The following is a 22,736-nucleotide window of genomic DNA, read 5'->3' as shown; positions in this document are numbered from 1 at the left end:
AACTTTGGTTTTTGTTTGTTCTTCTTTCTCTAGTTGCTTTAGGTGTAAGGTTAGATTGTTTATATGAGATTTTTCTTGTTTCTTGAGGTAGGCTTGTATTGCTGTAAACTTACCTCTTAGAACTGCTTTTGCTGCATCCCATAGGTCTTGGATCGTCGAGTTTTCATTGTCTTTTGTCTCTAGGTATTTTTTGATTTCCTCTTTGATTTCTTCAGTGATCTCTTGGTTGTTTAGTAATGTACTGTTTAGCCTCCATATGTTTGTGTCTTTTACGTTTTATTCCCTGTAATTGATTTCTAGTCTCATAGCGCTGTGGTCAGAAAAGATGCTTGATATGATTTCAATTTTCTTAAATTTACTGGAGCTTGATTTGTGACCCAAGATGTGATCTATCGTGGAGAATGTTCCATGCACACTTGAGAAGAAAGTGTAATCTGCTGTTTTTGGATGGAATGTCCTATAAATATCATTTAAATCTATCTGGTCTATTGTGTCATTTGAAGCTTCTGTTTCCTTATGAATTTTCCTTTTGGATGATCTGTCCATTCGTATAAGTGAGGTGTTAAAATCCCCCACTATTATTGTGTTATTGTTGATTTCTTCTTTTATAGCTGTTAGTAGTTTCCTTATGTATTGAGGTGCTCTTATGTTGGGTGCATATATATTTATAATTGTTATATCTTCTTCTTGATTGATCCCTTGATCATTATGTAGTGTCCTTCTTTGTCTCATGTAACATTCTTTATTTTAAAGTCTATTTTATCTGGTATGAGTATTACTACTCCAGCTTTCGTTTGGTTCCATTTGCATGGAATATCTTTTTCCATCCCCTCACTTTCAGTCTGTATGTGTCCTTAGGTCTGAAGTGGGTCTCTTGTAGACAGCATATATATGGGTCTTGTTTTTGTTTCCATTCAGCACTCCTGTGTCTTTTGGTTGGAGCATTTAATCCATTCACATTTAAGGTAATTATCGATATGTATGTTCCTATGACCATTGTCTTAATTGTTTTGGGTTTGTTTTTGTAGGTCCTTTTCTTCTCTTCTGTTTCCCACTTAGAGAAATTCCTTTAGCATTTGTTGTAGAGCTGCTTTGGTGGTGCTGAATTCTCTTAGCTTCTGCTTGTCTGTAAAGCTTTTGATTTCTCCATCAAACCTGAATGAGATTCTTGCCAGGTAGAGTAATCCTGGTTGTAGGTTCTTCCCTTTCATCACTTTAAATATATCATACCACTCCCTTCTGGCTTGTAGGATTTCTGCTGAGAAATCAACTGTTAAACTTATGGGAGTTCTCTTGTATGTTATTTGTCATTTTTCCGTTGCTGCTTTAAATAATTTTTCTTTGCCTTTAATTTTTGTCAATTTGATTACTATGTGTCTCGGCTTGTTTCTCCTTGGGTTTATCTTGTATGGGATTCACTGAACTTCCTGGACTTGGGTGGCTATTTCCTCTCCCATGTTAGGGAAGTTTTTGACTATATTCTCTTCAAACATTTCCTCTGGTCCCACCTCTCTCTCTTCTCCTTCTGGGAACCCTATAAATGCGAATGTTGTTGCCTTTAATGTTGTCCCAGAGGTCTCTTAGGCGGTCTTCATTTCTTTTCATTTTTTTTTCTTTATTCTGTTCTGCAGCAGTGAATTCCACCATTCTGTCTTCCAGGTCACTTATCCATTCTTCTGCCTCAGTTATTCTGCTATTGATTCCTTCCAGTGTAGTTTTCATTTCAGTCATTGTATTGTTCATCTCTGTTTGTTTGTTCTTTAATTCTTCTAGGTCTTTGTTAAACATTTCTTGCAGCTTCTTGATCTTTGCCTCCATTCTTTTTTCAATGTCCTGGATCAACTTCACTATCATTATTCTGAGTTCTTTTTCCAGAAGTTTGCCTATCTCCACTTCATTTAGTTGTTTTCCTGGGGTTTCATCTTTTTCCTTCATCTGATACATAGCTCTCTGCCTTTTCATCTTGTCTATCTTTCTGTGAATGTGGTTTTTGTCCCACAGGCTGCAGGATTGTAGTTCTTCTTGATTCTGCTGTCTGCCCTCTGGTGGATGAGGTTATCTAATAGGCTTGTGCAAGTTTCCTGATGGGAGGGACTGGTGGTGAGTAGAACTGAGTGTTGCTTTGGTGAGCATAGCTCAGTAAAACTTTAATCTGCTTGTCTGCTGATGGTTGGGGCTGGGTTCCCTCCCTGTTGTTATTGTTTGACCTGAGGTGACCCAACACTGGAACCTACCCGGCTCTTTGGTGGGGCCAATGGCAGACTCTGGGAGGGCTCACGCCAAGGAGCACTTCCCAGAACTTCTGCTGCCAGTGTCTGTGTTCTCATGGTGAGCCACAGCTACCCCCTGCCACTGCAGGAGACCCTCCAACACTATCAGGTAAGTCTGGTTCAGTCTCACTGCTTCTTCCCCCTGGGTTCCAATGCACACACTACTTTGTGTGTGCCCTCCAAGAGTGGAGTCTCTGTTTCCCCATGTCCTGTCAAAACCCTGCAATCAAATCCTGCTTGCCTTCAAAATCTGATTCTCTAGTAATTCCTCCTCCCGTTGCTGGACCCCCAGGTTGGGAAGCCTGTCGTGGGGCTCAGAACCTTCACTCCAGTGGGTGGACTTCTGTGGTATAAGTGTTCTCCAGTTTGTGAGTCATCTACCCAGCAGTTATGGGAATTGATTTTATTGTGATTGTGCCCCTCCTATCATCTCATTTTGGCTTCTCCTTTGTCTCTGGATGTGGGGTATCTTTTTTGGTGAGTTCCAGTGTCTTCCTGTTGATGATTGTTCTGCAGTTACTTGTGATTCCGGTACTCTCACAAGAGGGAGTAAGCACACATCCTTCTATTCCACCACGTTGAACCAATCTGGGAGCCATTTCTTAAAGTATATGTCTTGACATTATGCATAAACACACACACACACACATCCTATTAGGTATAAGTTAGACAGATAGTTAGAAAGATGATAAGATAGATAGATCGATCTATCCATCTATTTTTTAGCCTTTCTATCTATATCTATACATACTATATATTTTCTCTATATCTCTATCTAATCTATCTATCAGCGTTCTCCAGAGAAACCAATATGCTCTATTGGTTCTGCTTCTCTGGAGAACTCTGACTGATATACCTCACCTACATTTCTCACATTGTTTCCTCCACTTGCCCTGCTGCAACCACACCAGCCTCTTGACTGGGTCTTCAGACACACATGCATGCCCTTGTCCTAGGGCTTCTGCACTGGCCGCTCCCTCCACTAGACCGTTCTTCCCCCAGATAATTCCATGGCTCACTCTCCACTTCCTTCAAGTTCCACCTTCTCAAGGAAGCTTATACTAACCACTTTATTTAAATTGCAGCCCATCCCCTCTAGTCTTTCCCTTTCTCCCTACCCTGCTCTGTTTTCTTTTTTCCACAGCACTTTATCACCTCCTAACATATTTCATAATTTATTTGTGTTACATATTGTTTATTGTTTGTCTCCACAACTAGGATGTAAGTTCCATGAAGGAGACAATCCTTGTCTATTTTACAGACTGATGTACCCCAGGTGCTTAGCACAGAGGAAATACCCAGTGATAATTGTTGGAACAGCAATGAATGAGCAGTCTGTGGAGATCAGTGAATCAGAGGGCTAGTGGGTCTGAGATGGGGTGATGGGACTTGTCAGCTGAGGACTTCGCTTAATGAATGGGGTCTGCATGGACAGTGATTGGTAGGACTAGGAGGGTCAGTAGTAGGTAAATGGGGTCAATGGCTTGAGCATCTCTGTGGAGATCATTAAGGAGACTGGCTATGGGAGAGGCTAATTATCTTGCCCAAAGTCACCCATCTAGTAAGTGGCAGAGCTGGAATTGATCTCAAGATGTCTTAACCTCAGTGTGGTACAAGTCAAGATGTGAAAGCTGAGTGAAGGAAGTATACAGGGGCAGGGGCAAGACAAGGTCTGTGGATCCCGGAAATTTTCCCTGTGTAGCAAATCAGAATGGGGAAAAAACTAGAAAGTTGATACTACAGGTAAATTCAGCACTCAAGAGCTCTGGTAGAGGGCTTCCCTGGTGGTGCAGTGGTTGAGAATCTGCCTGCCAATGCAGGGGACAAGGGTTCGAGCCTTGGTCTGGGAAGATCCCACATGCCGCGGAGCGACTAGGCCCGTGAGCCACAGCTACTGAGCCTGCACGTCTGGAGCCTGTGCTCCGCAACAAGAGACGCCACGATAGTGAGGCCCACGCGCCGCGATGAAGAGTGGCTCCTGCTCGTGGCACTAGAGAAAGCCCTCACACAGAAACGAAGACCCAACACAGGCAAAAATAAATTTATAAAAAAGAATTAAAAAAAAAAAAAAGAGCTCTGGTAGAATAACCTAATGATGCTTAATCTGTCAGATTATATCAGTGAACAGTGCATGAGGCCATGATTCTCTAGACTAATGCACCCTTCCTGCGATTTCTGCCTCTGAGTCTGCAGGTAAATATGAGAATGAATCACAGCCCGATGCAGGTGTTGGGAGAGGGCAGGACCCACAGCAATGTTCCTATAAATGTGGGTAGCTGGTGCCCTGGCATGATGATTTAGATACTGGTGTGTAGGATGAGAGGGGGGAAAATACAGAAAGCAGAAAGACTAAAGTTTTGCAATAGTAATCCATGAATGAAGTGATGAGGCTAAAAACGTCCAAACCCAGTCCCATCACCATTAGTGCCTCTCTCCACCTTTCTTTGCCTTTTCCATCCAATCCTCCCACTCAGTCTTCCCCTTTCAGAGCTGCAGCCCATCTTGATTCCTACTCTTTGCTCCACAGATTAAAATGTCATCTCTGAAACTCCCAACCTACTTGTCATAGCTTTCAGTACTCTGCTCTGTCCACACTGGAGCAGATTTCTCCCCTCAAAGCCCAAGAGGTGGGAAATGTTTACACTTAGGAATTTTTCATATTTAGAGGCAAAGACGTCAATATAACAGTATTCCTGAAGAGGTTTCCTTCTATAAAATGATGGCGAAAAGATTCACTTGGAGTTATCATTTTATTCCATTTTACAGGGAGTCTTGTAAATCGATAACTATATACAAAAGGAACAGAAAACCCAAGTCAAACGTTTGGGAAAAGTTACATTTATTTACCAAGAAATTACTGAATAAAGTGAGAGACAATGAATGTAATGATTTTGGGAGAAATTTCCAAAGACCACAAAATGTAATAAATGTGACAAAGTTGTAACAAATGTTATAAATGTGTCCACTAAAAACCACACTAGTGAAAATGCATAAGGATATAAGTAATGTAAAAAAATCCCTCCTGTATAAGTCTCAACACATTGAACATGGTGAATAAAAGCTTATAACAAAATGTAATCTTACTCTACTTTAGAGAACTCACACTGGAGAGAAATACTGTGATTGTAATGTGGAAAAGCCTCCAACCAGAATCCCATTTTCACTGGAATATATAATCTATACTGGTGAGAAATCATTCAAGGACAATGAATGTGAGAAAGCCTATAGGTATAGCCTGGCTCTTATTCAACAGAAAATGAAACACATAGGCAGAATGCCTTATAAATTCCACAAATTTGGGGGAAAATCTTTTTTCAGGGGTTCAAATTGATTGATTGGACATTGGAGAAGGCAAATTATGCATGCAAAGAGCATGGAAAAACCTTCAAGGATTTTTCAACCCCCGCTGAACATCAAAGAAACGATCCAAGGTAGAGACCTTATGTACACACCGAATGTGGGAAAGCCCTCTTCCAAGAGTCAGAACTTTTTGTACACATTAGAGAATTCAGAAAGGAGAGAAATCTCACAAATATACTAAATATGACAATGCCTTTAGCAATAGAGGATGCCCCCACTGCACACAAAATGGTGCATGCATCTTCTACAAGTGGACTGAATGTGAGAAGGCCCAGAAGAAGACGACAGAACTCACTGTGCATCAAAGAATCCATATCAGAGAGACCAGTCTGAATGAATGTGGGGGTGTATGAAAGTCTTCAGCAGGAATCCAGGACTCTAAGTCTGAAACTTCACATAGGGAGAAAACCTCTAAATGTGGAAAAGGTTTTACTAAGAAATCATCCAAAATCTAAGTCACAGAGTTCAGAGTGGGGAAAACCACAAAAATGTAAAAACTGTGGAAAAGTTTTCAACTAGAAGTCAAGACTAACTGCACATCAGATAATTCATACCAAGAGAAACACCAAGAAAATAATAAATACAGAAAAACCTTCATTTGGAGATCAGAGCTCATTTTTCTCTAAGAGTTAATATAGGAGAAAAACCCTATCAAAGCACTAATGTGGAAAAGCCATTAGTAAGAAAACACATCTCATTGTACACCAGGAAACCCACACAGGAGCAAAGCTGTATGAAATAATGAATTTTGGTTAGCATCCAGCAATATATGAAATGTCATAGTTCACACTGTGGAGAATTCCTAGGAATGCAACAAATGTGAGGAAGGAGAATCTGTACACCAAAAATGTTATTCTGAGGAGAAGCCCTATTAAAGAATGCGGAAACACCTAGTCCCAAGGTCAAAATGGATTATGCAGAGACTCTGTCTAGGGAAGAGTCTCCATGTTGTATGAAGTGTTGTTGATCTTCAAAATCAGTTCCAGACATTAGATACTAGAGAATTCATACTGATAAATAAAAAGAGTCAATTTAACAAATTTAAATTCTACCCCAGGGAAATAAAATTCCATTAACTTAAACTGAACTTCTTGTTAAAAAAAGATTACTGAAAAATACCTTTGAAGTCCAAGCATCTTCCTTCCCATGCCTCCTGCTTGCCTTTCAAAGGAGATCTCCCCAGGAAATATTGGAAGAGAACGGTTTTGATGTTCATCCTAAGTTATCCACTTGGAATTAATCTTTGCCATGGACACAACTCTCTCTGTCACTGGTCCCAACCTAGAACTTGTGAACACCATCCCTTACAGGCATCAGAGGAGGGCAAACACCACCCTTGCTAGTTTATTCTCACACCCCTACCACCACACAAGTGTATCTGATTTTCTTAAAGTTCAGGGTTCATTTAAGGGAATACACACGGGAAAGGAAAAAAAAGCAGTTCTCTAAGTGTGACATGCCCCAGATTCCAGGAGAAAAGATCTCGAGGAAAAGACCCTGCCACAAATAATCTCATGGGAGCAACCCAGTTCCCTCTGCTCATTCCCCTGTCCTGTGCAGGCCCATCTTCTCTCACAGGGCTCTCACCCAAGGCTCGATCCCTCTGTACCAGCAAAATATTTACCCAAGCCCAAGTTACTCAGTCCACAATACAGAGCTCTTGTGGAAACTGCTCCTTCCTAACTCCAACCCTGAATTTCATTCTGGGGTCTACATATTCTTACACGCTGCCCAATCCCCAAATTCTGGTGGTTGATCAAGGGGTGGAAATCTACTCACACTGGGCCAAGCCCAGGGCTTCATCATGATCTCTGAACTTCAAACCAGTGAGTATAAGTTTAGTCCCTCTCCAGAGTAGGATTCTCTCAGTGGCTGTTTCTCACCATGAGAAGAAAGTCTGGTCTGCAGCGAGGAAGTATGAAGCCATCATGCACAGAAAAACAGAAAAATGTGTCATGTGGGTCCAGGCCAGCTCCATCCTAGTGGCTGTGGCCTTTGCGGACTCCCCACCCTGATTGCTCACTGCAGATCTGGACTCTTCACAGCTTCCGCCATGAAGCGAGGGAAAGAAAAGAACAGAGGATGAGGAGCAATTGTCCCATTCATCCCCTACTTGCTACTTGGGGGCCTCTGTGCCTTCGCCCTTGGGTGGGGCTACCACTGTAGAGGTTGTCTTGAGGCTCCGTTTCCGCTTCTGCACGTTCTGCTCCGGGTGGAACAGGATGACGTAGGTTTTGGGTACATAGAGCATGCCGAGGGACACCGACGCACTCAGGCTTAAGGACACAGTCAGTGTGGTGGTTTGGATGTAGATCTAAGCCACAGAGGAAGGGACCAGGTGGGACTCAGCCCAGGTGTCTCCCGCCCTCCACCCCCACACAGCCTGGAGGTGAGTCTATTTCAGTCAAGTGACTGGGAATGAGCACTCAATAAAGGAGAGCCGTGTAAGCAAAGGCCCCATGGCATGAAGAATTGGTAGTCACTGTTGGCTCTGGTATAGGCAGGAAGAAGGGTAAACGACACAGGACTGAGTGGACAAGTGATCAAGGGAAATGAGAGATTCATTCACAGAGAGCGACACCTGGGGAAATGGTCCATATGCCTAAAAAGTGCTAGAGAATGTTAACGAATGAATGAACATGTTTTCAAATGTACGAATGAATGGATGAACCAAACCTGAATAAGGGAGCAAGTAGGCAAACAAAGGGAAGACGGAGGTGAATAAACAAATGCTCCACTGTACACATGAATAAATGACTGTCAAACAAATAGACCGACAGATGAATGGATTGGCAGATATAAAGTATATGAAAAGATAATTGAATAAAATAAATTGATGGTTGGAAGAAGCAGGGATGAAAAAAATGAATGAATAAACAATGGAAAGGGGACTGAGAGAACAACTGGAGGGAGACTGGAAAGACAAATGAGTACATGAATTAATCAGCCAACCAAGCAAGCATTCATATGGGTGGCCCAGCTCGTGGAATAATCGAGCCCTTCCGTGGACAGGCAGGAAACAAACGAGGTCATGAAACTGACGGGGGACCCAGATTACCTTTTCAGCTGACTGGGCAGTGCCAAAGAAGATAGGCACAAAAGCCAGCCAGATGATGCAGGTGGTGTACATGGTGAAGCCAATTGGCTTGGCCTCATTGAAGGTCTCAGGCACGCCACGGGCCTTGATGGCATACACCGTGCATGTGACCATGAGCAAGAGGCTGTAGCCCAGGCAGCCGACAAGGGACAGATCTGACATGTCACACTTGAGCACCCCTCTGGCCTGCTCTGGTTCCACCGTCCGCTGCTCTTCATAGTCAATCACACTGTGTGGGGGCTGGGCCCCCATCCAGGCCATCACTCCCACCACCTGCAGGAGCCAACATGGTATCAAGGACACACCCATCCTCACCCTCGACTGAGATCTCTAGCAGGTTAGGGTCGCTTTAAGGCTCCTGCCCTATTGAGTGGGATGTTCAGGCCTGAGAGCCACTGTGGAGAGGGGAGGGTTGTCCAGGAGGGGACTGCCTGGGCAAAGGCCTGTGACACAGGCAGGTGGAGAGAAGGGGCTGCAGTGGAAGTATGTGCTGGGGACATCTGGGCTGATTGGGGAAGGGGCCCTGGATGTCCTCTTCCTGTATTTCAGCCATTACCACCACCGTTTACTGAGCCCAGCAAGGTGCAGTGACTGCAGGCAGAGGCTCTGGAAAGGTGACCCTAATCAGATCTCCTCTATCTACCAAATGGGAACCCTCATAATCTGTTGTGAAGACATGATGCCAGCTTGGGGGAGGAGTCAGTGCATGTCCCACTGATTAGAAACCAGGCCCAGCAGAAATGTTTCCCTTCACAACCGTCCAGGGAGGCAGTATCATGTATTCTGTAGGTAGGAAAACACTAGCTTTATCTAATCTAGCAATATGGCAAACCAAGTTCCTGAGGACCTGCATCCTTCTCCAGATCCAGAGAACTGTTGAACAAGATATAATGAAATTGTGTGTGAATGCATAGTGAGGCTCAAAATATAGAGGCACTGAATGGAGAGCAGTAAGAATGTGAACTGATGCCAGGTGGCCAGGGAGGTCAGAGTCAGACACAGGCCCTAACAAGGAGAAGATGGAGTATGAATTCCTTCACAGTGAGGGGAGACATGACCTCGAGCCAAGGGAAGCTGGGGAGTAGGAGCTAAGACACCTGCATAAAGGTGGGACCCTGGAAGGGCCATCCCCTACATTTATGCAGGTGGTTCACTGCACAAGATGCTTGACTTGGGAGGAGCGGGGCTGAAACCTAGCCAACACTTCAGTGCCATACTGTGCACCTGGAGTAGGGCCATGTGATCCTAGAGGAAAGGATGCTTTTTAAATAATTTGTACACCCAGAAGGAGCACCTTTTTGTGATTCTCCCAAAGGCAGCAGCTCCATGAACAAGGGACTAATAAAACAAAACTCCACCCACTGTCCAGGAAGGAAACATGGAGGCTCCTCTTAGAAATCCTCTAGCTGGGGGGAAAAGTTGCCCAAGAGAAACTAAAACCCAAGGCCTACGATACACGGGAGTAGCAACCAAAATGCGCCCCACTGAATTTGCAACCCACGTACTTGGTAAAAGAATTAGCATCCAGTACAGATAACAAAAGCCTACAAAATAATAGAAAGTGAGCAAAGCACAGGAAGAGGCACAGGCACACCACAGAAGAGGAAAGTACAAAGGCTAGCTGCACTAGTAAGTAGAGACAAATTAAAACAATGAGATACCATTTCACATCCATCATATTGCTGAATAACCTTGTAAAGTTGAAGGTGTGCATCTCTGAAAAGATTTGGGATTTCTAGAAAGAGAGGTATAATGTGGGGAGTCCATAGGTGAGCCAGACGGGGGTACTGAATGCAGTCTAAACAGCTCTATCCTGGGGCAAGAGGTGCCACGGGGGTTTCAGGCAGGAAGCAGTGAGGTGCTTTCTGAGGATGGGCTGTGCATGGAGATTCCGGCCCTGACAGAGGACGCTCAGACCCTGCTATGTGTCAGAAAATGGCAGCGCCTTCCAGTTGTGAAGAATTGCATGGACTGAGGCCCATGGGTGGGAATGACCATGTTATATGCAGAGCTGGGTAGGAAGAAGGGCTCTCCTGGGGTGGAGAATGAGCCATGTCCAAATGAGCTGAGCATGGGCCATCCACCTGGCCCTGAGAACTGGGCTGGCTCTGCAATGTCATACAATGTCACACACACTTGTCTCTTAGCACCCTTTACACAGAAAACATCCAGTGCTTTCCAGACCACAGGAACCATTTCCAATGTTGTAATATTACCATCTCAGAGAAAACCCTAAAGGAACTCTGCTTTTGCTGCACATACAGCATGAAATTCTGGCCATCTATGCAATTGGATGCTTCACTCCACATAGTATCATTAGACCCTGTGCCTCTTATCCAAGTTACCCAGTGACTGGGCAGCAGGAACTGCCCTTATGGAAACAGATTCTCTGCTTGGGGGAAATTCATCAGATTCTCTTTGCCCTGGGAGCCAGATTATGGAAGAGCACGTTCACTTTATGAAAATAATTTCACTGTTTTACAGAAAAATAACGGGATGCTTGCACTACCCACCTTACTGATCCATTTTCCTTCAAGGATGAAGCAGGAGGAAACAGCTGCTCCTAAATGAGTTCTTCTAGTTACAGAAATAGTAGCACCCTATCTCCTGGGACTTTTTCTTTTTCTTTTTTTTTTTTAACATAGAGGCCAAAATAGAAGAGGGACTCTGATTTTTTTTTTTTTTTTTTTCCGGTACGCGGGCCTCTCACTGTTGTGGCCTCTCCCGTTGTGGAGCACAGGCTCCGGACGCGCAGGCTCAGAGGCCATGGCTCACGGGCGCAGCCGCTCCGCGGCATGTGGGATCTTTCCGGACCGGGGCACGAACCGTGTCCGCTGCACTGGCAGGAGGACCCTCAACCACTGCGCCACCAGGGAAGCCCGGGACTCTGAGTTTTAAGGTGGAGGTCAGTGCCCGTACCCCCAGCCCCGACCCCGTCTGCCCACCCCGTTACTCTGGGAGCCCAAGGACCCACCTGCACGGAGGTGAAGCTGAAGGTGATGACGAGCTGCGAAGTGGGGCTGATGAAGGGTGGGGGCGTGACCGAGCGCTTCCCTTGCTCAAAGATGCGGTAGATGCGGTTGGTCTTCGTGAGCAAAGCAGAGTAGCTGAGGGTGGTTCCCAGGCCGAGGAAGAGCCTGCGGGCAGCGCAGACAGCCGCCCCGGGCTCAGCCACCATGAGGAAGGTGACCGTGTAGATGAGGAAGATGCCGGTGAGGAGGACGTAACTGAGCTCGCGGCCAGAGGCCCGGACTATGGGCGTGTTGTTGTGCCGCACGAAGGTGGCCACCACCGTGGTGGTGGCCATGATGCCCAGCACGGCCAAGAGGAGGGGCGGGGCCGCCCAGGGCGAGGACCAGGACAGGCGGACCACGGGCGTGGGGCGGCAGCCCGTGTGGTTGCGCGTGGGCCTCATGTCCCCGGGGCAGGCCTCGCAAGTGAACTCGTCCACCTGGAAGCGGTACCCGTCGCAGGCCTCACAGTGCCAACAGCAGGGGACGCCCTTCACCATCTTTTTCCGCTCTCCCGGCCCACAGGGGAGGCTGCACTGAGATTCGGGCACCTCTCGGGGGTCTCCCGACCACTGCAGGGCTTCCACCTGGGACACAGGGGACACCGGGACCTGTGACTCCCACCTCCAGGAAGGTGGGTCCGCCTCCCTGGGCCCAGAGCTCGTCCTGTGCCACTCACATCCAGTCTGAGGGTCTCCGCCCACTGGCCCACAGCCTGGTAGCTGCCACTGCCCGCACTGCCATTGGTCACCTGGTACTGGAAGATGTCGTATCGCCCAGGTGCATCCCCGTTCTCATTAAACATCACAGGGGTTCCTGCGCTGCCTGGAAGGAGAGCCTGTCATCCTCAGCTGGTTCTCGAGCCCATCAAAGGCCCAGCCAGGACAAAGGAAGAGCTTAGCAAGCACGCGAAAAGGTGCTCAGCATCACCTATCGTCAGGGAAATTCGGATCAAAACCGCAGTGAGATACCACCTCACACCCACTTAGGATAGCCACTGTCAAAACAACAGAAAGTAAGTGTTGGCAAGTGTATGGAGACACTGAAACCCTATACTTCACTGGTGGGAATGCAAAATGATGCAGTCACTGTGGAAAACAATATGGTGGTTCCTCAAGAAATTAAACAGAATTACCACACAATCCAGCAATTCCTTTTCTAGCTATATACCCAAAATAACGGAAAGCAGGGACTCAAAGAGATATTTGTACACTTATGTTCACAGCAGCATATTCACAGTAGCTAAAATGCAGAAGAAACGCAAGTGTCCATCAACGGATGAACGGATAAGCAAATTGTGGTCTATACATACAATGGAATATTATTCAGCCTTAAAAAGGAAGGAAATTCTGACACATTCTACAACATGGATGAACCTTGAGAACATTATGATAAGTGAAATAAGCCACTCACAAAAGGACAAATACTGTGTGATTCCACTCATATGAGGTACTTAGAGCAGTCAAATTCATAGACAAAATGTAGAATGCTGGGGGAGGGGGAAATGGGGAGTTAGTGTTTAATGAGTACAGCGTTTCAGTTCTGCACAATGAAAAGAGTTCTAGAGATTGACTACACAACAATGTACACCACTAAACCGTACACTTAAAAATGGTTAAGAGAGTGAATATTACGCTATGTGCATGTTACCACAATTTAAAAAGAAATAAGAAAGAGCTTGACTGCGCAGGCGAGAGGATGAGTTCAGACTTACAAAGGTACTGATCTGAACAATCAGCGTGCCTTATTTCTTTTAGAAGCTTGTTCTACCAGCTTGCAGAGCTGTTCTGGAGTGCTATTAAGTCATGCTCTTTTTATTTATTTATAACTTTTTGGCCATCGGCATGAGGGATCTTAGTTCCCTGACCAGGGATTGAACCTGTGTCCCCTGCAGTGGGAGCACAGAGTCTTAACCACTGGACCGCCAGGGAAATCCCTAAGTCACGCTCCTTAACAGAGAGCTTGGCAGAGGAAAGGTGCTCAACATTTGGTGGAAGAAGAGAGTTCTTAATTTACTGAAGGATAGTAATTGAACACAATGCGAAGCCCCCCCCCCCCCCCCCAGCAAACCATAAGCACGGCTGAGTCCATCTGGGCCTTTTCAGAAACCCTTATTCTGAGCCCTGACCATGTTCCAGGCCCTCCACTCGTATTGGAGGGACACAGACTCATGCCTTGTGCTCAGGCAGCACAGGGCCTGGCTGGGGAGGCATTCGGAAACCTGAGACTCGGAGTGGGCTGCCTGTCCACTGTGTAAGCAGTGCCTTTGCACAGTCTGCACTGTGCCCCGTGCGTGCCCTCAGAGACCAGACGACTACAAACTCCATGCAATGGAGAGGAGAGTTGTGTGTGACCCTCTGAGGGATCCAGGCAGAAGGGGTCACAGAGAAGTTCCCCAACACCTGGAATTTGCAGGCTGTGGCAGGAGGTACTGAAGCCTGGAGAAGGAGGAGTGTTAAAAACTGTTCCCCAGAACTTGGCTCGAGCCTCCAGCTCTCAGGCCCAGATGCTCCCACTACACTCTTCTGCTCTCCCATTCCTTCCATCCTGAGTCGTCCCAGGTCCCGAGAACTCCATCCCAGCAGGCTTTCCCTCATTCACGTAGGGGCTCTGGCTCCCACTCACCATTGAAACGTACAGCTCGAATATACTGCAGCAGTGTCCGCCCGTCGGTGGGCTCCATTGCCGGGCACAGGCCTGTGTGCCCGGGGCAGAGAGCCTGGTGCATGCTGTGGAGGGCGTGGGCAATGGCGTACACAGCATCAATCACAAACTGCACCTTCCCTTCCTGCTCGTAGGCAGAGTCCCGGCCGATGCGTTCCTCACCTGTCCTAGGGATGCCCAGAGGAAGTGTGCCTGGCTCCCAGATGCCCAACCTGGCCTCCCACCTTCTCCCTCACCACCCTCGCCACCCTGGGCAGCTCTCACCTGTGCATTTGCGGGTGGAATCGTCTGACTGGGTACCTGAGCTGGTCAGTTTGCAGTTAAAATTCTCTTCCCAGAACTCAGCAAACCAGATGTTCCGGCGGTTGTTCTCCAGAGAGCGAGTCATGAAGTACTGGTCAAATCCTGAGAGACAGGGAAGGAGGGAGGGGGCTGGCAACAGTCTGAGCTAGCCACAGCTCACTACTTGTGTCCCTTCACCACTTGCTCACTTTGCAGCTGGGGATACCCATGTGACCAATTTCTGGCCTGGCCAATGAGTTCAAAGCCATCTAGGGACTCCACGGTAAATTTGCATCCTGATACAAGCTCAGAGCCTCACCACATGAGAGACTTTTTGCTGCCTTTTCTTTCCTGGTTAGGATGCTGCTACGAAGATGTAATGGGTGGAGCTTCAGCAGCCACTTTGTGAATAAAACACCACAATCAAGAAGGCACGTGGGACTTTCCTGGTGGCGCAGTGGTTAAGAATCTGCCTGCCAGTGCAGGGAACACGAGTTTGAGCCCTGGTCCAGGAAGACCACATGCCGCGGAGCAACTAAGCCCGTGTGCCACAAATACTGAGCCTGAGCTCTAGAGCCTGCGTGCCACAACTACTGAAGCCCGCACGCCTAGAGCCCGTGCTCTGCAACAAGAGAAGCCACCGCAATGGGAGGCCCATTCACTGCAACGAAGAGTAGCCCCCGCTCACCACAACTAGAGAAAGTCCGCACGCAGTAACAAAGACTGACCGCAGCCAAAAATAAATAAATAAATAAATTCATTAAAAAATCAAAAACAGGTTGACTTTTAAAAAATAGAAGGCATATGGCAACTACAGAGGATGGTGGAACAGAAGGGGAGACAGAGCTCAGGGCTCTGAGAACATCATTGACTCTCTGCCCCAAGCATGAAGTTGCCCCTACTTTGAAACCTCCTGCCTTGTAATGAAATGCCTTTATTGCTAAAACCACTCTCAGTCTAGTCTGTTGCCTGCAACTGAATGCATTCTAAGGGAAAGAAAGAGCGTAAGGGTGGGTGTACACCTCCAAAAGGCTGGGAGCCCCTGCGAGTCAGGGCTCAGCATTTACAAGGGTCTGCACTTCATAAAATACCCCGAAGTGCCTCATCAAAGCATGTTCAGCTTAGCCTTTGGGGAAATGAGCAATCCTAGTGTAAAGTGGCCATCTTTCCTGCATTCTTCCAGATATTCACAGGCGGGATGGTGGAGGAGGGGTGAAGAGGAAGGCCTCATTAATTGATCAACAGGACAGTATGACCCACATCCTTGGTTTCTATCCCTCCCACAGTCACCCTCAAATTAGAGTGCCTTTGGCAGAACCAGGAATACAGGCATTGAATTAACACAAAACTAAACAAACAAAACCTAACAATCTTCACCCTGTAGAGTGGGATGTGCATTTCCTCACTTGCCAATTCATTCAAACACTGCTTGGAGGGATGTATTCACAGAATCTCAGAATTCTAGAATCTGGGAATCCTAGAAGGGACCCTGGATCATGGTATAAGTTTATAGAAGGGGAAAATGAGCACCCCCAAGAGGGGATCATGGGGAAGGATAAATATAGGTGGGAGATGCAGTGGGGAAGGGCGTTCCCCCACTCACCATCAATAGAGGCCCTTTTGGGCAGGATGGTGATGGCTCCCACAGCCACGTCCTCCAGGTTCAGGATGGGTGAGATCTTGGCTCCCCAGCTGTCTGAGCCAACCCACAGGAAGTAGCTGGTCAGGTTGGCCTGGCGTGCAGCCTCCAGGACCCTCCTGGTAAGGATAGGGTAGGGGTGAGCGAGGGCCAGAGAGCCTCCTCCAACTTAACTCTGGTCACTTTCCATTCTTCTCTCTCCATCTACCCCATTCTGCATCACTCATCAGACCCTTTGTTTATCAGGAAAGGTAGGATATAGGGAGTTTAGGACACTTGCCCTGGGTTTTTCAGGTAGTAAAGTGTCCAGCCAGGCTCTGACCCCAGGCCTGCCCTCTTGTTCTGTGCACCATAGTCCACTGCCTGCCGCCTTTAAGAAGGGCCTACCTTCTCTTGCTGGGGCTCATGGCCTTCTGCTGATACCCTCCTACCCCTGGGAGCCCTTCCCTGACAGCTCATTTTCTGCACTTACATGCGCCCACCAGTCTCTCCCCCACTGTTAATTATAGAAACAGACATATATTCTTGTGTTTCCCTGGCTAGGTTTGGAGCATCTTCACCCAGACCAGGCCTGGTTCATTTCTGGGGGCACCAGGCAGAGAGGTGGCAGTAGAAAAGGTATGTGGGGGCAGGAAGGTAAGGGGAGGTGAGAAAGAGGGAAAGGAGGATGTACGTGGCTGGGATATGTGAGAAGAGGCGGCAGGGTCTTCAAGGACAGCGTCTGAAGAACACGGTGATTGAACATGCCATCTGTCCCACCTGATGTCATCCTCGTTGGCAAAGATGATGATGCCCCGGGCATTTGGTGTCTCCATGAGTCTCCTGATCACCTTATTGAATTCTCCTGGCTTTGGCTCCCTGGGAATCTTGATGGACTGGGCAATACAGACACCCCCTGGGTGTCGGAGATGCCAAAGTCAGCTGCGGTCCCACCCATTCACCCACCAGGGCCACCACCACTCATGACTGTGGCAGGGGCTGAGTCTTCCAAAGGACCCCCACAGGGGGCACCATCCAGGCTCCCCATCATGAACCCAGTGCCCTACCTCACTGCTTATGCCCTGTCCAACGGACCCTCTATAGGCTCCTTCATGCCTCAAACCCCCCTGCCCCAAGCTCACCAGCCTCTCGGGAGATCTGCACAAATGCGTCAACCCCACTCTCGCCATAGTTGCCCTCGGAGGCCAGCGTGGACACGTAGTTCCATCCCAATGCCCGCACGATGTCCACCATGGCCTGGGCCTGGTAGGAGTCAGGTGGCACCACGCGGGAGAAGAAGTCATAGCGTGTGGAGTCGCTAAGCTCAGGGGCCGTGGAGGCGTAGCTGATCTGGGGTATCTGGAGTGGGGAAGGACACCAGGGCCGTGAATGGAGGGTCAGTGACCCTAGGGAGGGAGGGCAATGAGGACCCAGGACAGGGACGTTTGGGGTTACAGTGCTGGGGGCAAGATGGAACAGCCACAAAGAGAGGCCAGGAGGGGCAGATCAGGCAGGAGAGCTGGGGAGGGGTTATTTGATTGAAGGCTGTGTCTGGACTAATGGAGGGGCCTGTTTAGAACTGGGTTTATCTGTGTGCATTAGAGTGATTAATAGCAGGGATTACAGCTGAGCTGATCCAGGAGAAGGAGTGGGGGCAGTAAGTGTGAAAGCAGAGTGGAGAATGGTGGCTGGGGAGGCTGGGAAGAGGGCGGCTAGCAGAGAAGAGGGTTAAAGAAAAACTCACGAGCAAAAAAAAAGAAAGAAAGAAAACAACAAAAAACACACACACATAAAAGAGCATGTGGGAGCTGGTATGAAGGTCAGAGATGGGGAGGTTCTGGAAGCAGCGGGCTGGAGCTGGTCTAGGGAAGACAGAGATGTTTGAAGCTGAAACAGAAAGGAAGGGTGGAGTGTGAAGACGTTATGGAAAGGAGAGGGGAAGAGAGAGACAGGGAGATGGAAAGAGAAAATCAAGAAGAAAGACAAAGAAAGAGGGAAAATGAGAGAAAACGAGGCAGAGAAACGCTCATGGGCTACAGTGCAATTAATGGACGACTTAGTTACCCCGGGCACTCCAGACGCTTTAATTCCGAACAACCTTCCCTGACAGGCTTGCGTCTGGCCCAGGGGACAAGGTTTCTTTGCAAACTATTGTGATTCTCGCAAGGAGGCCAGACCTCAGCCACGCCCAGGGCAAGGACGAGGGAGAGAAGCTGCAACCCGGGCGCTCCCCCGGGCCCTCACCGCAAACAGGCGCAGCACGTTGGCGACCATGATGGAGACGGAGCTGGCCGAGGCGCCCACGACAGCCACCACGCGCTCAGGGGGCGCGGCGCGCACCGGGGGGACGCCGCCTGGGCAGCGCACGGCTGCCTCGTCGCCGTCGCCGCGGCCGCGGATCAGCGCCTGCACGAAGCTCAGCGCCTGCTCCAGCGCGTACGTGTCCCGCGAGCAGGTGTCGAGCAGCCGCGCGCCCAGGCGCACCCCGGGCAGCAGCTCGGGGTCGGCGTTCACGCGGTCCAGCGCGTACAGCATGGCCTCGAGCCTGTGCACTCCCTGCTCCTTCTTCAGCGGCCCGCACGCTCTGCCCGCCGCGCCCCGCGCGTGCACCGGGAACAGGCCGCCCAGCGTGAGGCCGCCCGCCAGGCGCACCGAGCCCGCGGCGCCCGCCACGCCCGCCTGCGCCAGCGTCAGCAGCAGCGTCAGCAGCGGCAGGATCCTGGCCATCGGCTCGGGGGCTGCGGGAGGAGGACGGGGTGGGGACGGGAACAGAACAGGAGAACGCTCTGAGCGCCCGGCAGAGGAAGGACCCGGGTCGGCGGAAAGGCGAGTGAGCCCCAAGTCTTCGGGAGAGGGGAGGCGCGCAGTATATAAATATTGGCCGAGTCAGCTGGAGAAGTTATGAAGCATCAACTCGGCCAGCCTTCCCGGGCCACCTGGCTCTCACACCCTCTGAACCTCATTACCTGGGTCCCCCCTGCTCGACCACTGGCTCCAGTCCTACCCCTGCCCTCCCCGACAGCCCTGGGCCGCTCTTACTGGGAGTCCACCCCAGCGCACACCCAGGCCCCCTCTGTAGCCACACTCACCGGCGCCAGCCGCTGTCGGTTCAGGACGGGACAGTGACAGATGCCCAGGGCCCTGAGGGAGAGAGGATTTAAGGATTCTGGGGAAGGGATGAGAGGCCGCCCTGAGGGCGGAGACCCATCCTGAGCAAGGCGTGTGCGCAGGACTGGCTCTCTCCACATCTCCTTTCCCTCCCTTTCCTACTCCCTGGGTCTGTTTCTTTCCTGTCTTTGGATATGTGTCTGACATACACACTCTGTCCTTTTCTGTCTTCTGATCTCTCTCTTTCTCATCTCTGTCTCCGGCTTTCTCTACCCACCCCTCTCCCTTCTCTCTTTCTTCTCTTTCTGTCTCAGTCTCATTCTCTCTCTCTCAGTGTCCCTTTCTCTCATTGTCTCTCTCTCTGTCTCTTACCCGTTTTCTGTTACTTTTCCTCTCTTCTGGCCACCAGTGTCTTGGCTCAGGCTGCTTAAGGCACTTCCCAGCTTTCTCCTTGCAAATCCCTGCAATAAACCCATGAGTGGAGTGAGAAAGGAACACGGGCTGAGCAAACAGGATTGCGCCTGAACAGGAGGAGGGAGAACAGGGCTGAGCTGGAAGAAGGCAGGAGCAAGCAGACCTTTAATGGTAGCACACACACAACCCTACGAAGAAGAGACTTCTACCATCAGGCCCATTTCACAGTTGGGGAAGTAGAGACCTCAAGGAGTTAAGTGACTCACCCAAGGTCACACAGTGGACACGTGTCAGCATCAGGATTTGTGCTCAGGTTGGTGTGAAACGAGCAGCCCTCACTGCCTTTGATGGAGGGAGGGGACAGGGCAGGCTTGCCCTGCAGTTCCCACCCCTGCCTCTTGCATCTGATGATGGAACCCTAAGGAGTTGCTCTTCTGGCGGTTCATAAAGCCTTCCTGGCTCTGGGGTCTGAAGCAGTGACACACCGTGTGAGGCTCTTGGTACCTGAGTTTCCTCATCTCAGGTTTTGGGCCAAGGTGATGGACACTTTTACCACCATCCTCATCTGAGGCCCTGGATTTGCCTTTCTGACACAGAGCAAAGTGCATCCTGGAGACAGCTGGTGCGCTCCAAGCCCCAGGGATTAGCAAGTTCGTGCTAAGGGGGGCTGAGCCAGCTTGGGCTCCATTAGAGAGGTTGGATTAGGGCAGCCACAGGGATTTGGGCAAAGCTGGCAGAGGGAGCAAACAAAAGCTATGTCACCCTTCTGCCTTCCCTCACCACATCCAAGGGCCCTGATTGTCTCTGTTTTCAGAGCTGTCCAGGCACCTGTCCCCGGCAGAGTTGGGAGGTCCGGCTTGGCCCTCACCCATTTTACCAGTTGGGAAGGATGGAACACTTAGATGGTGTTAGGCCCCAAGCTTGATGTTGCAGAAGTCTGTACAAACTGGGCATTTGAGGTAGTAGGTTCCTGCCGCTGGGCTCACACAGCCCCCCACAGCCCTCCCCTGCTCAGGACAGGTTAGACAGGGCCACAGCTGACTTCACAAAACAGGTTCCTGACTTACAGGATGAGAGCATCTCACTGGTTCCCTGAGTGTAGGATGGACCACCAGGGAGCTGGGGCAGTAGCCCTTACAGTGGTACAGGAGGGAAGTGAGTGTCTGACCAGAGTGCAGGAGGTGGAAGGGGAGAGAAGTAGGTGAGTTCCAGGCAAGTGGAAGAACCAGCTCTGAGGATGAAGAGGGGGGCATCATGGCTGGGGCACCTGGGAGGAGGGAGTAGCCACCCGTGAGCATGTGAGGACCAGGACCAGGGCAGAGCAGCTCAGAGGAGGGCAGAAACCAAGACTTTGGTTTTGGACACAGGAAAGCCAAAAATTTCATTTGAGATTTGAGAGGTTAGGTCAAGCTCCTGGTTAGATTCAGTAAAGGGGGAAATTTAATATGGCAGATTCCACAGTTTAAAAATTTCAGTTCAATGTTTTGAGTACCAGTGTACTCAATAATGAACTAGAACTAGAACTCCATAATGTTCTATTCTGTGGCTTATAGGAAGTGTTGAGGATAGTAACTAAATAATTACAATGAGTGTTAAAAGCTTACACTTACTGTGTGAAATATATATATATATATATATATATATCTCCTTAATTCTCACAACACTCTCTGTGAAGTTGGTGTCAGTATCATCCCCATATTACAGATGAGAAAACTGAGGTAGTGAGGAGCACAGAGAGGTAAGGAACTAATTTACCCAGGATTGCACAAACGTTAAGTAACGGAGTTGGGATAGTGAAGCCAAGTCAGGCTGACTCTGAACTAGGCTATTACTCACTGGGCTATACAGATGACATCAGTGCATATACATCTTTCTAACTATACATTTCTCTTTGCACCTCCCACCATGCCCCTGCTTGTTGTAGATGTAATCTTGGCAGAAAGGGAAGAGAGTGTTACAGAAATGACAATTTGTTTATTCTGAACATGTGATTTTTTTGGTTCCTGGGGAATTCCAACTCTGGAATTCCTTTGGAAGCAATAGTCTCTCACCACATATATTTTGATAGAGCTGCCATAACAAAGTACCACAGATCTGGTGGCTTAAACAACAGATGTTTATTGTCTTATGGTTCTGGAACCTGGAAATCTGAAGTCAAGGTGTCAGCAGGGTTGGTTCCTTCTGGAGGCTGTGAGGGAAGAATCTGTCCCAGGCCTCTCTTCTTGGCTTGTCTTCTCCCTGTGTCTCCACATTGTTTCCCTCTGTACATCCAAATCCACTTCTTATAGACACCAATCATATGGGAACAGGGCCCACCCTAAAGACCTCATTTCACCTTGGTTACCTCTGTAACAACTCTATCTGCAAATAAGGTCACATTCTGAGGTGCCGGAGGTTAGGACTGGAGGTTAGGACTTCAACATACGAATTTGGGTGCGGAGGGGCAGGGGGTGACACACACAGGTCAGCCCATAACACCTCGAAAAACTTTGCAAATGAGCTTTCTCCCTAGTCTGCCAGCCCTTTGCTTTGGGACAATAATAACTGATAACATGAGTTGTGAGTAGAGGCAGCTTGAGCCAAGAATTTGACACTGTGGACTCAGTGATATTACTCAGGTGTGAAATATACTTGAGAAACTGTTCATTTTAAGGGAACTATTTGCTAGATAGCATGGTATTCATTGGGAGATACTGCCTAATTATTGTTGTTGTTGTTTATGATGGCAAACCTTTAACCAGAGTATACATTTTCTTCAAAATTAGAGAAATCAAATTGAGGAAAGCCATAGAATGAATCTCAGGGAAGTTATCCCTGATATAGTGTAGAACAGCAGTCAGAAAAAAGTTTTTATAATTAATGGAACTTAGATTTAATGGAATTTTCTCCATAATACATGGTGTCAAGGTATG

The 22,736-nt window shown here is 48.5% G+C and overlaps 1 protein-coding gene across 1 annotated transcript; it reads right to left on the bottom strand.

Moving 5' to 3' along the window:
• Positions 1–7,746: 7,746 nt before the first annotated feature.
• GRM6 (glutamate metabotropic receptor 6) lies at positions 7,747–19,029 on the bottom strand. Its single transcript, XM_065874894.1, has 10 exons — positions 18,547–19,029; positions 17,445–17,661; positions 17,083–17,218; positions 16,288–16,442; positions 14,667–14,807; positions 14,364–14,564; positions 12,418–12,563; positions 11,702–12,325; positions 8,689–9,000; positions 7,747–7,944 (listed from the first exon to the last, which is right to left on the bottom strand). Exons 1-10 carry the CDS (start codon positions 19,027–19,029, stop codon positions 7,747–7,749), a joined length of 2,613 nt encoding a protein of 870 aa, XP_065730966.1.
• Between the last annotated feature and the right edge of the window lie 3,707 nt (positions 19,030–22,736).

This window comes from Phocoena phocoena, chromosome 3, assembly GCF_963924675.1.
Source record: "Phocoena phocoena chromosome 3, mPhoPho1.1, whole genome shotgun sequence".
In the NCBI taxonomy this organism is placed as follows: Eukaryota; Metazoa; Chordata; class Mammalia; order Artiodactyla; family Phocoenidae; genus Phocoena; species Phocoena phocoena.
This window is presented reverse-complemented; position numbering and strand designations above follow the sequence as displayed.

Coding starts and splice junctions, on each gene's coding strand:
- GRM6 (XM_065874894.1), bottom strand. CDS start 19,029: ATGGCCAGGATCCTGCCGCTGCTGACGCTGCTGCTGACGCTGGCGCAG. Junction 12,564..14,363: donor TCGAGCTGTACGTTTCAATG/GTGAGTGGGAGC, acceptor CTCTCCTTCCAG/GCAGCGCAGGAACCCCTGTG. Junction 9,001..11,701: donor TCAGCTTCACCTCCGTGCAG/GTGGGTCCTTGG, acceptor TGGCTCCTGCAG/GTGGTGGGAGTGATGGCCTG.